This window comes from Amblyomma maculatum, unplaced genomic scaffold (assembly GCF_055883805.1).
Source record: "Amblyomma maculatum isolate TAMU_Amacu unplaced genomic scaffold, ASM5588380v1 scaffold_15, whole genome shotgun sequence".
Taxonomy (NCBI): domain Eukaryota; kingdom Metazoa; phylum Arthropoda; class Arachnida; order Ixodida; family Ixodidae; genus Amblyomma; species Amblyomma maculatum.
This window is the reverse complement of record NW_028146740.1, coordinates 2,901,380-2,920,589: the sequence shown is the minus strand read 5'-3', so window position 1 is coordinate 2,920,589 and position 19,210 is coordinate 2,901,380. Positions and strand designations below refer to the sequence as shown.

The window sequence follows — 19,210 nt, the reverse complement described above, 5'->3', positions numbered from 1 at the left end:
GTCGCCAGGTGACGCTGCTCAGAAGACCCTACGGGGGGTATGGGTAAACGAAGGATTCTGGGAGTATGGGTATGGGTATGGGTGTACATCTGGGGGTATGGGTAAACGAAGGATTGGCATACATTGGAAAGCATGAGCAATCACTTAAGGCCAAAGGGCGAAGGAATGCCGGGATAATGAAGCATAAGGCATTGTGGGGATACAATAGGTATGAGGTTTTGAGGGATATTTGGAAAGGAATTATGGTGCCCGGACTTACTTTCGGAAATGCGATTTTGGACCTAAAATCAGAGGTACAGTCGACATTAGAAATACATCAGAGATCCGTTGGATGATTAGCACTAGGGGCCCGCGGCAAAACTACAAATGAGGCGGTACAGGGAGATATGGGCTGGGCATCTTTCGAAGTACGGGAAGCTCAGAGTAAAACATTATATTAGGAACGCCTGAGGAAATTAGACAGTAACAGATGGGCAGCTAAAGTATTTAAATACCTGTACTTAAAAAGCGTTGACTCACAATGGAGGAAAAGAACTAGGAAACTAACTACTAAGTATGCTAGTCACAAGGACGGAGAAATAAACAGCAATAAGCAACAGGTGAAAAACACAGAAGGTAAAAATTGGACAAATTCGATGGAAAAGAAACATGGTGTGGAATTATACCGAAAGTGGAAAAGGCAGATCAGGAAGGAAGATTTCTTCGATAACTCAAGAGGCAGTGCCCTACCTTTTGAAGCTAGATCAGGGTGCCTTAGAACACGCAGCTACAAATAGAAATTTAACAATGGAGATGACGCATGCGCTGTATGTGGTAACTCCAGTGAAACAATTGACCATATTATACTCGAATGTAATGGTATCCTTCCGGAAGGTAATGCAGGCGCAGTTACTGTTCCTGAAGATCTGGAGTTTAGAGATGCCAGTGGCCGGGTGAATAAACCGGCGGTGGAAACTAGCAAAAAACCACTGGAAGATTGGCGGCTTGAAAGCAGAGAAGTGACATAATGTTAATAATGTAGAATCAAAAATTTAATAAATAGAATGATGGTTTAGTTAACCAATCTAAATCAATAATTTAGATACAGGGAGAAAAATGAGCATGATAGCTACTGCTACCACCCCGATTCAAAGGGGACGCTCCTATATTCCATCCATCACATCCATACCGTTGAGAGAACGGAATCACGCACCGCAGACTGCCTGCTTGCCACAAACACCAAAGTGAATTGGTGCATGCAGGTCCTACTCAGAATGGCTCTTCTGGAGGTAGAAGGAGACCGTTTTTGTGCCTTCCTGTGTTTCAGTGAAATGCAGCACCTAATAAAATGCACACTGAGTTCAAGCCGAACAAAGCACTTGTAAAAGAATACACTCAGTATGTCTACAGATGGTAGACAAAAAATTATAGCATCAAAGAAAGCTGAAGTTATTTTTTTTTCTCTATGCATATACTTGCCATTTCTTGTATAGTAAAATGTTTTAATGCGCCCCTCCTGCTAGGTCCATGCATGGTCTGCAGTATTTAAAAAAAAAAACGAAAACTTGGTTCTTGTGCATGCTATTGACAAAATGTACATTAAAAATATGGTTATATCACAAAACTACAGAAACCATTAAGACTTCGCATTTTAGGAAACGTAGCGCAAAGAAGGCAAAGACAAAAAAGAAGGGAACACACACGAGCGCTTACTCACAACTGATTTTTTATTATAAAAGCTAACAGAATATATAGGGTACAAAACATTATCAAATACATGTGATAAAGGGGTGAAATTGACAAATATTGTCAAAAATGTGGAAAAAGGCAAGTCTGAAAAGATACAAAAAAAGAAACACGTGAAAAAACTACTTGACCACTGATTCAAGGTATGTGATCTCTACTTTTGTTAAGTTAATAGAAGCTTCGCTAACACACTTATCCCCTCCTTTCATGATATGATATGCCTCTATAATTTCTCGTGTACGTTGATTGCGCAATGTGCCAAGAACGATGGTTTTATCGAAAATGGGGCGGCATTTACACTTCGTGCAATGTTTAGGCAAATTGTCTTGTGATGTATGGGTTAAAGAATTTCTATGTTCAAAGAGTCGGATATTCAAACAACGGCCAGTCTGCCGTATGTAATATGTTTCACAAGAAAGAGGAATTAGGTACACACAGCTGACAATTTCGTGGGGGCTGACATTACTGTGCCTACATCATACCGATTGGCGACATTCCGCAAGCCATGTGAAAAACGGTGCACGTACGGCAGAACCACTGGCACCACTTTTTTGTGTCCTTTCCTTTCACCCAAAGCATGAGTTTATCACATCTGCTACTGATTAAAGGAAGCGGATAACCAGAATTACTCAATCTATTGACTTGATCGAGAAAACTTTTACAAATTTTATGCTCGCAAGATTTATTTAAAGCAGAGAGGAAACAAGACGAGACAATTGCGTTTTTGACCACTTTGGAATGTCCGGAGCGAAAATGTAGTAAAGGCTTAGATGATCTAGGGTGATAACCCCAACACACATGCTTATTCCCAAAATGAAGAGATAAGTCAAGAAATTGTAGAATATCATCATTGGGCAACTCAAAAGTAAAGTTCAAACCATGAGCACTTTCTTTAAAAATCTTTAAAATATTAACAACAGAATGATTGAACCGATTGGAAGGGAGAAGGACTAAATAATCATCAACGTAACGAGAAATACTCAATGATAGGCCATCTAGATTCTTTTGAATAGCTTTGTCTATTTGGCTAAGAAAAATGTCTTAAAGAACTGGCGCTACACGCGAACCGATGCAAACGCCAGTTTTTGTAAGTATAAAGAACCCTTCCACCCAACAAAAGTTGACATAAGGTAATGCCACAATGATTTATGAACCGTGCTTCATCATTACAGTCAGAAATGCACGCCCTCACACTTTGCATAAGGGCGTTGTGGGTGATGTCATAATAAAGATTTTCTACGTCTATGCTGAAAGCCCGCAGCCCCTCCGTGTCGGAAATCTGTAGATGCTGGACAATTTTTTTTTGAATTGGGAATTAGGAAAGGGTCATCGATTGCTAAAGCTGAAAGGCACCTGAGCAGGAAACCTGAAATGATATGTTGCCACGAACCAGCTTCGGACACAATCGCGCGGAAGGGTGAGTCAGGCTTATGTGTTTTTGTAGAGAAAAAAAATGTAATGCCTTAGTTGCCTTAACTGCAGTCGAAAGACGATCTAGTTTCATTTCTTCGAGAAGGGATATCGCCCTTTGCTTAACCTTGGCTGTTTTTACAGAAACCTGGTGGAAATTGTTATGTTCGGCAACGCGGGCCTTTGTAAAAAACATGTGATCAGGGAGTACGAAAAAGAAGCCCTGCTTATCCGAAATAAGCACTCTCATTTTCGAACGTTACGTTGATGATTATTTAGTCCTTCTCCCTTCCAATCGGTTCAATAATTCTGTTGTTAATATTTTAAAGGTTTTCAAAGAAAGTGCTCATGGTTTGAACTTTACTTTTGAGTTGCCCAATGATGATATTCTACAATTTCTTATCTCTTCATTTTGGGAATAAGAATGTGTGTTGGGGTTATCACCCTAGATCATCTCAGCCTTTACTACATTTTCGCTCCGGACATTCCAAAGTGGTGAAAAACGCAATTGTCTCGTCTTGTTTCCTCTCTGCTTTAAATAAATCTTGCGAGCATAAAATTTGTAAAAGTTTTTCTTGATCAAGTCAATAGATTGAGTAATTCTGGTTATCCGCTTCCTTTAATCAGTAGCAGATGTGATAAACTCCTGCTTTGGGTGAAGGGAAAGGACACGAAAAAGTCTAAGTGTTGCAGCAATAAAAGGAAACCAGTGGTTCTGCCGTACGTGCACCGTTTTTCACATGGCTTGCGGAATGTCGCCAATCGGTATGATGTAGGCACAGTAATGTCAGCCCCCACGAAATTGTCAGCTGTGTGTGCCTTGGTAAGAAGAAAGGCAGACGCGTTAAAAAATGAGCATCGCTGCTATGTTAACCATAGATCTAGGTTTGTACAATGCAGAACGCAGGTAATTTATAAAATTCCTCTTTCCTGTGAAAAATATTACATACGGCAGACTGGCCGTTGTTTGAATATCCGGCTCTTCGAACATAGAAATTCTTTAACCCATACATCACAAGACAATTTGCCTAAACATTGCACGAAGTGTAAATGCCGCCCCATTTTCGATAAAACTATTGTTCTTGGCACATCGCGCAATCAACGTACACGAGCAATTTATTTATTTATTTATTTATTTATTTATTTATTTATTTATTTATTTATTTATTTATTTATTTATTTATTTATTTATTTATTTATTTATTTATTTATTTATTTATTTATTTATTACAACTTCCTGCAGCGCCCGACGGCATTATTGCAGGGGGGGGAGATGACAAGTAATCTTGCTGGGAACGCCAGTGATAAAATACATAAAAATGAAGAAAATAACACGACACAAGTGATAATGCAGAATGAAAAACATGCGTCTAAAGGGGGCAACTGCGCGACGAACAAAGTGAAGAAAACACTCAAAAGAAAGTAATGAAGGAAACACACGCAAGAGAACTGGGCGCCACGTCACACATCCTATAACAAAGCCCGACATAAATTTTCAGTGCAACACTCAGTGATGCCAGCTGGCAGCCGGTTCCACTCATTGATCGTCAGTGGAAAAAACGAGGTTTTATACACATCTGTCCGGCATTTTATTTCGCGGATCTTCCACTGATGATCAAGTCGTCTGGACAAAAAGTGAGGTTGAAGCAGGTACCGGTCTTTGTCAATGCTGAACTTTCCAAAATAAATGCGATACATGATCTGCAGTCTGAAATGTTTTCTGCGGTGAGCTAAAGATTCCCAACCAAGATGATGTTTAATAGACGTGACACTAGATGAAAAATTATAATTGCTAGACACAAATCTGGCAGCATTATTTTGGACGCGTTCGAGCATGTCTGATAAGTTAATAAACTGGGGATCCCATACAGGGCATGCATATTCAAGAATTGGCCTTATGTAAGTGAAATACAGGAGCTGCTTGACATTTGACTTTAAAAAATTAAAGTAAAAAAAATTACGCTTTAAAAAATTAAACATTCTGCAGGCTTTCGATGTAATATGCTCAACTTGTCTCGGCCACGTAAGGTTAGAGGTGAAATATATGCCGAGATACTTATAGTCAGAAACTTTTTGCAGGGGAACATTATTTATTGAGTAACAGGTCGGTAGAGGGGAACACTTACGAGTGAACGAGATCTGAAAGACAATCATATCATGAAAGGAGGGGATAAGTGTGTTAGCGAAGCTTCTATTAACTTAACAAAAGTAGAGATCACATACCTTGAATCAGTGGTCAAGTAGTTTTTTCACGTGTTTCTTTTTTTGTATCTTTTCAGACTTGCCTTTTTCCACATTTTTGACAATATTTGTCAATTTCACCCCTTTATCACATGTATTTGATAATGTTTTGTACCCTATATATTCTGTTAGCTTTTATAATAAAAAATCAGTTGTGAGTAAGCGCTCGTGTGTGTTTCCTTCTTTTTTGTCCTTGTCTTCTTTGCGCTACGTTTCCTAAAATGCGAATGCATTAACTCGCCCAATTTAGCATTCTTGTGTCATTAAGACTTCGACGGCTTCTCAGCAGTATGATACTGAACATGAAGCAGTAGGAATGTGCACATTGATCACTTGTGACATATATTAAAATCGCAACAGCGAGTGCAAATCCGAAGTGAATGTGATCAAGGTATTCCTTTCCGAGTTAATATAAACGTTGCATGTCCTTGTATGTTGGCCATTTGCAGGTGGCGTCAATGCCATGTTATCTGTCACACACTACAAGCTGTGACTATCTTCTAAAAGATCTTCTGTGCATACTGCGTAGCACTTCACATCTGATGTGGCCGTCCAGGAACAAGGCGTGACCTCCCAGATTATACAAGCCTAGCAGAGAGGTTAATGATGTTGAATATGGCCCCAGGACTTCTCACCACATGATGACTCAGGCTGGGAGTGCTGCAACGGCTGCACAAGGTCCACACAAACACCTGCAAATCAACGTTGTGTACTGCCTAAATTATATGCAAATAAAATTTCAAACAAGCATGACACAGTACTCGGGAACATTCAAAATCATCGAAGCTGCAAAGCCAAGCTGCGGTAAAGTTTAAACTATGAATGCAAGAAATGGTAAATGCAAAACCAATCACCTAAGTGAACAATTTCCGTAACGGAAGGCTTGGTGGCGGACATTGCAGACTGATGGTTATGGTTAACTTTTTCTGGCCGTTAAAGGAACGACTTATATCAGGCGATTTCCCTTATTTTACCTTTCTCGGTCGTCGAAACCACAAACCAAGAAATCGTGACAGCTACGAGCACACTCAGTATTTTTTTCTTAAGTTCATGCAGTGTGGAGAAGTTGAAGAAAATTATAATGCGTCGTAGAAGTAGGCAGTTAACAGCAACGTAAAATGCTGAATAAAAATATCGGATTCGCGGCATGCGTCCTGTACGTATTCCTTTAATTTTCAGTCATTTCCCGCCTGCGTACAACTTGAATGCGAATGACGCTGTATGAATAGTCAGCTTTGCAGGTTTTCCCTATTGCCCTTGCTCAACGTGCTGCACCATTTCCAGCAGACTGACTGCGTTGCCTTGCTGGTCGCCACCCATCGAGACATTCCGGGAGCTCGTTGGTCGGCCGCACGACTACATTTCGTGCCATCCAACTACCACGCACACAAAGATGGTAAGTTCAGAGGCGTTCACCGCTGGCGATCGCACCCGAAACACCTAAAGCTCAACAGTTCAACACTCCGAGCATGGGGTGATTCTCGCCTCTGAGCTTCAAAACTACCACACCACACACCTCCTCAGGTGACTGTACTGACGAGCTATATTTTAGGACAATTTGACAGCATTACTGTGCTGCAGCATATCCTCGATCACCACTTGCAGACAACGAACGGCACGAAGACCACTCACAAGCGCGCCTTCCTTCATGGCCGCCGCCAGACCAATGATTTCTTACAGCGGGAAGAAAGAGTTTAAAATAAGAAAGAAGTTGGTTCCGTCACGTGGCCGCACGCTTCTGCCCCCATTACAGACAGTCTCAGGCATCCTTTATTTCATAAGCGCTCATAATTTGCAGTTTTATTGCGTTTAACAAAGAAAAAAAATGTTTATAAAATTATCTTTCTACTTCAAATAACAAGCTAAGAAACTACGGTGAGCTAACGGCTGCATAAATCAGCTTGCCTGTCGCCATCATCTCATTAGCATATTTCGGGTACCTCGCCGCTGGGCGAAATTATGGCGGTCAAACGTCAGCATTTTCGGTAATGGCGGCACATAAACTACGTGATGACGCGTCAATTTGACGTCGTCAAAATATGTTTGCGTATCACGTGTTTGACGTGACATAACTCCAGCCAATCAAACTTGAGCATCCGCTTCTTCCCAGTATGCAATTATTTTCATCACATTGGTTATTCGAGCGTAAGTGTTCTCCAAACCACCATCAGTAACTTTGTTTCTACTCCAAAATCAGTCGCATTTTTCACCCAGGCAACAGGCATAGCTCCGGTTAAAATCAATTTTCACGGCTACGTCATTTTGACGTAACCGCAAAAACTGCCTGCCTCAACTGACAGTTTCGCGACACAAGTTTGAAGCACGTGAAACTTTTCAGGGCCAATCAGAAAGACAATGTGAAGGCGAATTTCGAGGATGGGGCGTTATCTATCTATAATGCTCGGTCGTTTAACGCGAACCAAGCGGCTGAGTCACGCTGCGGGATGCTGCCTATGCAGTGCAGGTTGCTTATACCATCAAGCATTGTCGTCCTCATGGTTACGAGCGACATCGAAACTGCTCAAGGAAACACCCAGTTATTCTTTTTTTTTGGAACGTGGACTGGGAGTCGCAAGAGGCGTCGCCCGGTTCCATCATGGACAAGCTCAAGTGCACGTCACGAACTTCACCGAAAAATACCGACACATGAACAAGGGCACGACGATAGCTTTCCTTGACGACCTAGCGGACACCTGAGAAGATTTCGCCTTCCCCAGTCAACTTGTTGGAACCGAGCCAAGTAGCCCATTTTCAGCATCCATCCAGCGCTCCCCCGAGACACCCAATACCAGATTCACACTCCTCTTGAAAGCTACAACGAGTGCTTTTCTTCGGCGTAGGAAGGTGTGGCAAACCCCATTGGCAAAGAATCGCATCATCACGGACGAACACACTCGACCGCTACGTCAAAGCCCCTACAGTGTATCGCCGCGAGAACGCCAGGCCATACGCGAACAAATTGAGGAAATACTGCATGATGACGTGATCCAACCATCGAACAGCTCCTGGGCGGCATCAGTCGTTTTGGGGAAGAAAAACGGCACACTTCTCTGCTGTGCTGATTACCGCCGCTTAAATAGCATAACAAAGAAGAATATCTACCCGCTTTCCCGCATCGACGACACACTCCATCGGCTCTTTAACGCTAAGAACATTTCGTCGATGAACCTGAAGAGCGGGTACTGGCAAATTGAGGTTGACGAAAGAGACTGCGAGAAGACCGCGTTTATCACACCAGACAGCTTCTTTGAGTTCAAGGTAATGCCATATTCAGCCTCTGCTCTGCACCAGCGACGTTCCAGCGTGTAATGGCGGAGGCCGTGTTGGCTGGCTTGAAATGGCAAATTTGTCTAGTGTTCTTAGACGACGTTGTAGTCTTCTTTTCGAACTTTGAAGCAATCAAACACTCAGGTTTAACGTTGAAAGCAGAGAAGTGTCACATCGCCTACGAAGAGATGTTGTTTCTGGGTCATATCGATAGCAAGGGCCCCGACCCACAGAAAACAGTTCCACAGGCCGGTGACCAGACAGTGCGTATTACCGACGATTCGTCAAGAACTTTTCGCGCCTCGCCGAACTTTCGACGCAGCTTACAAATGCAGACGTGCCATTTCAATGGGAAGCACCGCAAGCGGCAGCCTTCGAGGAACTTCAGTGCCACCTACAGTCCCTTTCTGTGCTAGTCCAGTTTTATGAGAACGAAGACAACATCAACGCTGAGCTGAAAGCGCTAGCCGATCACTACGTTATATGTGTGGCGTAAGGGTATAAGAAGTTGTCTGTTTTTTCAAAATAAACGTCTTTGAAATCCAGCGCTCGTTGAGTCGTCTTCTAATCTTGTGCTCCCGTCCACGTTTCGCGCTTTTACCTCAAGATCCAATTACCTAAATAGCGCATATGTGTGTGTCCTCCTCTTCCTGGTCTATCGTCTGCTATAGCGTTTTTTCTCTGACAATGAATAACCAACTCGCCCAGCAATATACCAATTAACTAGCAGAGTAAAGCTCTGAGTTTAGCTTGAAGTTTAGAATGCAATACGGTATCAAATGCATTTGAGAATTGAATAAAAGATGGCATCAACCTGTTTACCAAGGTTAAGGAAATGTGAGTGAATTCAGGCAACTATGTAACTGTACTAAAACCGCGTCCAAACCCGTGCTGTTAGATTCTAAGAACAACATGATGTGGTTATGAATGATATGTTCTACATTTTGCAAGATTGAGATATCGGCCACTAGTTAGACAAAAGCTGTTTATCACTACATTTATAAAGAGGTAGCCCTATGGCTAACTTCCAAGAATGAACTTTTTAAATATTACTGACAGATATTTGTTGACAACAGCGAGTAGCGAACCAGGAACATGTTAGGAAAACCATCAGGACCTGTGCATTTCTTTGTATCTAACTTTAGGATCAGATTTAAAATCTGGCACTAATCGCTTCGCTGAAACCCTATATCGGCAAATCGACGGATGAGGATGTTATCTGAAACAAATACGAACTGAAAATACATATTGAAAGCATTCGAAACTGCTGCCGGATCGCTAACGACGTCATTTCCTATTTTTAAGAGAAGTAAAGGAAGCATCATTGGGAATAATGGAAGACCAAAATTTTCGGCGTCAACATTTTAATGTATCATGCCGATGAACATAAAAAAAAGACAAACCTTTGGCTGAACGCATTTTAAGGTTAAGCTCGTTCTTGACATTGAGATATTAAGGTTGCCAGGCAACCCGATGGAATGGTTGCCTAATGGAATACCAGACAACCTTAAGTTAAGAGTGTGTGAGGAAGCTTTAAAAGCATTTAAAATATAATCAGCAACCACTGCAAGGAGTTATTAGGTAGAAGCAATTATTCCATTATGTTTTTAGATCTTCAACTAACCTTCTTTGACGATGGCCATTTATGCTTTGAGTCTTGCTATATGGCCATTTATGCCATAGTCTTGCTATGCTATATTTATGCTATTATAGTTTGAGTCTTGTGCAATTGACTTACTGTGCCGCCCCTGGCTTGCTCCATTCTGCCGAGCGCTGCCCCACAAGCCATTGTTCGCTTGGGCAGGCTTGTATTTGTATGTCATTTTTGAAATAAATAATATATATATATATGTGAAGGAAAGAAGCTGACAGTCGGCGAGGCCAAGGAAAGCGTTGGGGATGATACTTTGTCTTTTTTTTTAATGTTTACTTGGATAATCACAGAAATTATATATATATATGCTGTGTTTTCCCCGAGAAGCAAGAAGGCACTTAAGACATCTTAAGTTGCGCGAACAAGGACACACACAAGACAGGGTGCAGGACGAGAGCAATTCTGTCTTTGATCCTGTGTTGGTGTCTATGTCAGTTCAGTTCAGTTCAGGCGTTCAGTCGTGTCCGACTCTTCGTGACCCTATGGACCATGTCACGCCACGCTTTCCGGTCTCTCACTGTCTTCCTAACATCACATAACTTCATCTGCAGTGCCTCGAGGATGCCATCTAACCATCGCGTTCGCTGCCTACCCCTTCTCCGGCAACCCTCAACCTTTCTCAACATCAAATCTTTCTCCAGCGACTCCTCTCTTCTCATCAGATGACCAAAGTAGCTGAGCTTTAACTTCAGAATTTGACCCTCCAATGAGTAGTCAGGGTTCATGGTCGACAAGATCGACTGATTTGATCTTCTGGCAGTCCAAGGAACTCTCAAGAGTCTTCGCCAGCACCACAATACAAACGCGTCAATTCTTCGGCGGTCAGCCTTTTTCACAGTCCAACTCTCGCATCCATACATCACAACTGGAAAGACCATAGCACGAGTCATACGGATCTTGGTTGGCAGACTAATGTATCTGCTCTTTACTAGGCGGTCAAGGCTAACCATTGCTCTCTTTCCCAGAAGCAGGCGTCTCCTAATTTCATGGCTGCAGTCTCCTTCCGAGGTAATCTTCGAGCCCAAGAAGAGAAAATCTGTCACAGCTTCCACTTCTTGTCCATTGATACTCCAGGACTTGATAGGGCAAGACGCCATGATCTTTGTCTTTTTAATGTTCAGTTTAAGCCCAAACTTCTCACTCTCTTCTTGTACGGTGCATCAGAAGTGTCTTGAGTTCCACTTCACTTTCTGCCACTAAAGTGGTATCATCCGCATATCTAAGGTTGTTGATACGTTTTCCAGCAATCTTCACTCCAGCTGAAGACTCGTCTATGTGTGTGTGTCTATTCGCGTAACTTAAGATGTCTAAAGTACTCCACCAACTAGGCCGACCACACATCTTACTGAAGCAAGAAGGCACTGTTGCCTTTAGCGTCCTCACATTCCAATATTGTTAAAAGGGGTATTGCTACTAATAGTTTCCGCAGTGCACTGGTAAAAATCTGCGTTCATGCTATGAAGACTAGTTATGAGAACCAGTTCCAACATTTGGAACCCACAGGAATTCCTAGAGATGGTAATAAAACAGAGCGTAATACGAAGGACAAAGAAGGAACACACTGACCAGACATGCGCTGACTATCAACTGTTTATTGCTTGCCATTGCCACATATATACGAACAGCTAACAAGTAAAGAAGACAAGCAAACAAACTGATACAACTCAGCTCGTCGCTGGTTGCCATCGATAAATATACGAGAGCTCTTTTTCTGATAGTGCCAGTGATGCCACGCTCACACACCTGTTGCCTACACATGCAGTATTCGTAGCCTAGATTATATTCTAACCTGTTTGTCCTTGTGGCGGCTGATAACCCGACTCTGTTGAAGCAATGGTGCGCATGGCTTTGGACGGCCCTGATGACCAGGCTGGGACTCGCATTAGCGACAGTGCAGGCTTAGGTGTCCCTGCTTGCTCTCATTAACATTGTAGTTATATTCCTTTAAAATAATATTTACACATCTGCCTGTCTGCCCAATGTACTCATGGCCACAAGACAACGGTATGCGGTAAACAACACCCTCATCACAACTGATAGATCGTCTTTCATGGTCAATTTTGAATCATTCTTTTTCTTGGTTAGTGCACGGATTGGTTTATTTGCAGAGTACAGATAATTTTAGTGGCGCCGAAAACCGCACTTCAACGCCTGCTCGTTTTCCAATTTTCTTTAGGTCGTGAGAGGTCTTATGAATGTGAGGGATTACCACTACTCTCCTGCAATCCCGCTGTCCGCTCGTATCTTCCCGGTTGTCTGACTGCCGTGTTTATTTTTTATTTTTTGGAGCGTGCCTTCAGCCACAGACACCACAAGTGACCCAGGGTACCCGGAATCAGACAGCCGTCTAATCTGTAATGCTACGCATTCTTGCATCATGTGCTCGCATGAACGTTTCAGCGCATTTGTCACACAGTACTTGATAATACCTCTCTTTAGAATGCGCTGACACAGCTGGGCTTTTTTTGCTTTCTTGCGGAACCCAGCAGATGTGGTTGTTATAAAATTTTAGTCTTAGAACTAAGAACTTAATAGAGTTCTTGTCAGGAAGCTCATGCATCAAAATTAATGCGGTTAAATTCTGTTTGAAGATGTCAAGCACACTTCTAGCGTCCGTATAAAAGTCTGCGTAAGCGTTCTCAATGAGGAAAAAAAAAATTGTCCACAAATCTAAAAACTTTCAATAAGTTGGAAGTTGTTAAGCTTTTTTCAGATCTTGTTTCGCGAGGTCGCTAAGGACAGGGGCGATGCAGGATCGAATACAAATTGCACGCTTTTGCAGGTAAAGCGTGGATAGCGAGTGTTGAGCGCAAGTAAACATCCAGCAATTCTAAAAAACCCACTCACTGCAGTACTGTTCTGAAATGAAACGGCTTCGAGCGCGTCAATAACCTGTTTAACCCACACAAACAGTTCATCTTGTGGGAAAGAATAAAAAAGTTATTTGATTTCAATTGAATATGCTAGCACATTTCGGTGTTTATTCTGCACCAGATAGTCAAAAACCTTAACGGAATTTTCAATAAGATAGGGGTCATCTATTTTGAGCAACGCTAATTTTTCCTGCAAGAATTGCGCTAAATATTTCTGCCATGTGTCTCTCTCCGAGGGCGTTTGGGCAGAAAAGAACAAATCAAGCACGCTTTGCGTCTTTCTTGAATTTGCTTCGCAAGGTTCTCCAACCCTAAACATTAGCATTAATTTTTTGCCATTGCCTTAGCGTTTTTGAGATATCCTTCGTCTTTTTTGAGGGAATTGCAATCGACAGCTTGCGAAGCTTTCTCCTGAAACAGGTCATGAGGCAATACTCCAAAACCCCCCTTTATCGGCTGTCAAGGCACACAGGCGGTTGTTGCAAGGAAAAGGTGACACATGACATGGTCCGCTTTGGTCGCACTGAAAGTTCGAGTATGTCCACGGCTTGGGAAACACAGCTACTCTTTTCACTTTCTGGTGACCTCTTCCTCGCAAAACAAGATAGGAACCTGAAAAAAGGTGAACAACTTCCAACGAAATGAAAATTTTTAGATTTGTGGACGATTTTTTGATCCTCATTGACTACGCTAACGCTGACTTTACGGACGCTAGAAGTGTGCTTGACATCTTCAAACAGAATTTAGCCCCATCAAATTTGAAAAAATGGACATGGCAGGACATGTAGTGCGAAGATAGGATAACCGATGGTCGCTGAGGGTAACAAACTGGATTCCAAGGGAAGGAAACCGTAGCAGGGTGCGGCAGAAAATTAGGTGGGCGGATGAGATTAGGAACTTCGCAGGGGTCAAGTGGATGCAGCTAGCACAGAACCGGGTTAACTGGAGTAATATGGGAGAGGCCTTCGCCCTGCAGTGGGTATAGTGAGGCTCATGATGATGAATTCTGATGCATGAGCTTCCTGACGAGAACTCGATTAAGTTCTCAGATCTGCGACTAAATATTTATAACAACCACATCTGCTGGTGTTATGAACCCCGTGAAAAAAAAGCCCTACTACCAGCTGTGTCAGCGCATTCTAAGCTGGTAAAGAGAGGCATTATCAAGTACTATGTGACAAATGCGCTAAAAAGTTCATGCGAGCACATGGTGCAAGAAAGCGTAGAATTACAGATTAGACGGATGTCTGATTCCGGGTACCCTGGGTCACTAGGGGTGTCTGTGGCTGAAGGCATGCTCCAAAAAATGAAAAAAAGGCCAGTCAGACAACCAGGTAGGTACGAGCGGACAGCGCGATCGCAGGAATGTGGCGGTAATCTCTTACATTCATCAGACCTCTGACAACCTAAAGAAAACTAGAAAACGAGCAGGCGTCGAAGTGCTGTTTTCGGTCCCACTCATATTGTCTGTACTCTGCAAAAAACCTAATCCGTGCACTAACCAAGAGAAAGAATTATGCAAAATTTACCATGAAAGACGATTTCAGTTGTGATGAGGGCGTTGTTTACCGCATACCGTTGTCTTGTGGCCAAGAGTATATTGGGCAGACAGGCAGATGTGTAAATACTATTTTTAAGGAATATAACTACAATGTTAATGAGAGCAAGCAGGGACACCTAAGCCTGCACTGTCGCCAATGCGAGTCCCAGCCTGGTCATCAGGGCCGTCCAAAGCCATGCGTGCCATTGCTTCAACAGAGTCGGGTTATCAACCGCCACAAGGACGAACAGGTTAGATATAATCGAGGCTACGAATACTGCATGTTGAGGTGTGTCAGGTTCAGAGGGCGAGCTTCACCGCAGCGGTCTCAGGAGGCGACTATGCATCGAGGCGGAAGACAGCCAAGGAGCAGAGGCAAAAAGTAAAGTTTATATACACTTTCTACATGCTGAAGAGTGTACAAGTCAGGAGAGGAAAATGGAGCTATCTGTACAAACAAAACTCCGTCAGTTAAATATGGTTTAGTATCCCCAGTTCCCTAGCTGAGGAAACAAAGTTGATCGATGTTATCGAATCAGAGGGGGCAAGGGATCACTCGAGCTGCCGCCCACTGCCGAGGGTGAACCTCCTTGCACATCTTCCGGTGGCGACGGCAAATCTTCTGATATCGATGACGATTTTGTGCGGGCGATGGAGTTTCGGTACCAAGGCAAAATGGTCCGAGAAGTCGCCTATTGACGATGGTCGTTCACCCCGCGAAATTCCAAGCTCGGCGACGCGTCTCGTGCCCATTAAGCACAAGAATAGGTGCCCTGTTGTCGCCGTCGCTTCTCTGCTTTTGTTCGCGGTCGCTCGCCGGCGTCCGCTAAGTACGCATCCATTGTGAGCTGCTGAATCATGGCCGGAACTCCGGTTACAACAGCCTCCATTGTCAGCTACTGAAGTCTGGCCGGAACTCCGGTCACAACAGCCCGTCCGCCGCTCGAAGAGGTCTCGTAGTGTTAGCAGCCAACGCTGCAACCCGTAGAGACCTGGAGTTGGTTCAGCCTGGTCGGTCTGGCCACGTCAAACCTGGCCATCTGGTTCCTGCTTCCTTGTTGAACAGCGCTAGCAGACTCAGCCACTCAAAGCCCAAAACACAGCAAGCAGCGAGCGCAAAACAAACTCTGAGAAGTGCCAGGCTGCCTTCATAACAATGATTGCCATTTCAAAGTAAAGAAAACAAAATAAAACTCGTCCAGAGAATTTCAAGTTTTCTTCCAATAGTGACCATGTCTGAGAGACGAGGAAAAAGACAACGCAACTGTTTCGAAAGGCGCTCCTCTGCTGTGGGATTTGACTGCACAATAAACAGTCCCACGTGGTAAATGTGGGTTTAATAGTGAAAAAAAAAACGACACCAAAACCAGCCTCTGCAATCAACCGTCATAGCCGCTGCCGCTTTCATGCGTTAAACCCGGGAAAATATGCATTTCTTTTGACTTTTGTTTTCCTTGTTGTTGAAGGTTTCTGTGCATCCGTAAACGTTTTATTGTAAATTCTGTCAAGTGTGTAAAAGTTCTCTCACACGGTGAAATTTATTGGCATTGCAAAACAAAATAATTACGCTACTAATTCACCGTTACATATATACATCACACACATCAGAAATCCCTTATACTTTCCTCGGTTTCAGGAAATCATTTACAGTTAGTGGCGCATGCAGTCACTATCACATTCTATGACATTTGCCCGCAAAAAGCATCTCGGCAAATTCAATTCACTCAGCGCTGTACACTTGAACAATCAGCTTTCCTGTGCGGCGAGGTTTCCTGTATAGTGTCGGCGTGATCTCATTTTTGGGGAATACTTGTGCGTCAGTCTAAAGCAACTCGCCATGCAGTGCGCTGCCAGTACTACATTTAACCTGCTTAATCCTCGAGTCAAGTACGATATAATGAACCGGGCTTTCTCCATTCGATCTAAAGTATTGCAGGTATCTGCGTGGGCTTGACACTCAATTCGCCGGTCTCACTCGCATGAGACACGCGCAAACTCTTTAAAGTCGATAAGAAAAACAAAGCTGTCATTAGGTAGGCCCAAGCATTAGGCGCGTGAGCGCGGTACAGTGCAAGAAACGTGCAAAGCAAATCTGGAAGTCTGGTGGTTGCGTGCTTTGTTTTCCTAAAATCCGCTCGTCTTCTGCTGCATTGGCGAAATCCTTGGATCTTTTTCCGCAATATTGCAGAAATACTGCAGAAGACACGTTTTCATTGCCAACAAACCCGCCGTAAACTCGGAAGCAGACCTACGCCGCGTGCGTTTCTGCGAGCGCCGCCGGCTGCCGATCCACACTACCGGAGTGACGGTGGAGCCACCTCTAGGTCCATCTGGCGGCGAATAGTAGCCTTGTCAAGCACTTTAAAACCAGTATCACCGCATGACCACATCATAGAGGGTCCATAGCACCGGGTCAAAGTTTCGTTTAAACATTCGCGACGACTTGACCTGCGATACTTGAAACGTTATTTACCTACTGCAGTCCACCGTATTTAACCGACAATATATAGGACAAACTGAAACCCGCTTTAGATTATGCTTTAATAATCACAGAGTCCATGTTGAATCATTTCCACACCTGCCTCTATCAAAGCATGTTCAGCTACTCGGTCATTCAGTTGAGCAGATTTGAGCCAGTATTCTCGAATCTGGTTTTAAAAGCAATCCGGAGCCCGAAATTAGAGACTAGTTTCATATCTATATGAAAGCAGAGGAAAATTAAGTTCGATCCCCACTACTTGAAAAGCCAAATATGTTCCCTTGTCAATGTTGTGTTAAACGCGCTTCTCGTTCATTGTCTTCGCATATCTACAGCGCTTTCTCTTTTGTGTGCTCGGGTGGATAATATCGTTCTGTTTTAGGTTGTAGTGATCGATTTGCATTCTAATCTTTATGCTGTTCCTTGAGCCGCGTTTTCTTTATTGTGTAATTTTGCCCTCTAGCAATTGTATACGGTTATCTTTGAACAGATGCTATGCCTTCTGAATATCTCGCGCATGTATGTTTATCTGCTGCCGCCACATTTATAAGATATATAGACGCCTTGTTGTCACGCTTTTCCGCGCAATTGTTCTGTATCTTGCCGTATACTCTTCTAGAAATACTGTAACTTCCATTTCAGTGCCGACATTCTGACGAAGGCTGTTCCATAGCCGAAACGTCAATAAATTGTTTCACATGTTGGTCTTCGTTTTTCACTATATAAGAAATAGTAAAGGACCCAATACGCTTCCATGCGGTACACCCGAAGTGATTCGGCACCATTCACGCCAACAAACTGACTCCTCTTTTCCAAGTATGTCCATTGAAATATGTATCGTTGAGATGTATCAATAAGTTTATTGTGTGGAACCGTATCGAAGGCCTAGGCCAAGAACAATAGGTCCACATGGCCGGAATTGTCAAGAGCATGAACAGTTAACACAAGCTGTTGAGATTCTTTTTCGGAATCTATGTTGAAAAGGTTTTTGTTACCGAGGAAATCCCTAACGATACAAGCCAGAATGTGTTGTAGAACTTTGAAACAGCTGCTAATTATTGATATAGGTCGGTAAATAGATAGTATTGATCGATCACCTGATTTGCGAATAGGTACTACACGTGCTACTTTCCAGTCAAAAGGTAAATCGGTTGTCAGGAAGGAAACTGCAAACATTTTCGCTAAATACTCTGCAATCTGCGATGCAGAGCGTTTTAAAATAGTGTTTGGAATGCTGTCCACTCCACAGCATTCTTTGCGCCAAGCTGGCGTATAGAAATGATAAGAAGCTTTTTGTTGAGATGGAAGGAGCATTACTTGGATCTATACATTATTTCGGCTCACAGGTTTAACTGTGAAAACACAATCCGCAATTTTCTGGCTATCAAGCAACATGGTTTCATCCGTTTTCACTCTATGTAACACTTCCTTTCTCTCACTTAGATGCCTCTGAGATTAGTATTTAAATATGAAGGAAGAATACCTTTAATGCTTCTTTGCCATCGGTAACTTTTGTACTAACGCGTGCTTTAATTTTTGAAAGTCGGCGGCTTTGTGTTGACTGTGATGTCGTTTTATTTTGCGTTTCAGGTGTATAATTTCCTTCGATACGGTTTTATTTCTTTTTTCAGAGGAACAAAAGTTTCAATAGCAGATAGTATGGATTTTTTAAAACTATTCCACAAAACATGAATATCATCGCTCTCGTTACTAACTAAAGAAGGTGGTCAATTATGGCAGCGTGGTCTGCTTGATTCAAGTCTCGAATATGTACAGGGCAGGGCGAAGGCCTCTCCTATATTTCTCCACTTAACCCGGTTCTGTGCTAGCTGCATTTACTTGACCCCTGCGAACTTCTCAACCTCATCCGCCAACCTAACTTTCTGCCGCCCCTTGCTACGCTTTCCTTCCTTTGCAATCTAGTTTGTTACCCTAAGCGACCATTGGTTATCCTCTCTTCGCACTACATGTCCTGCCCATGTTCATTTCTTCTTTGTAATTTCCACTACAATGTCAGCAAC

The 19,210-nt window shown here is 43.0% G+C and overlaps 1 protein-coding gene across 1 annotated transcript in view; it reads left to right on the top strand.

Annotated features, from left to right (window-relative positions):
• LOC146171941 (D-lactate dehydrogenase, mitochondrial-like) overlaps nucleotides 1-19,210 on the top strand; it is a 288,593-nt gene that overhangs the window by 19,052 nt on the left and 250,331 nt on the right. The window contains exon 2 of the mRNA XM_084586185.1: nucleotides 6,664-6,772. Within this exon, the coding sequence (XP_084442311.1) occupies nucleotides 6,770-6,772 (3 nt within the window). The 5' untranslated portion in view covers nucleotides 6,664-6,769. The remainder of the gene's footprint in view (nucleotides 1-6,663; nucleotides 6,773-19,210) is intronic.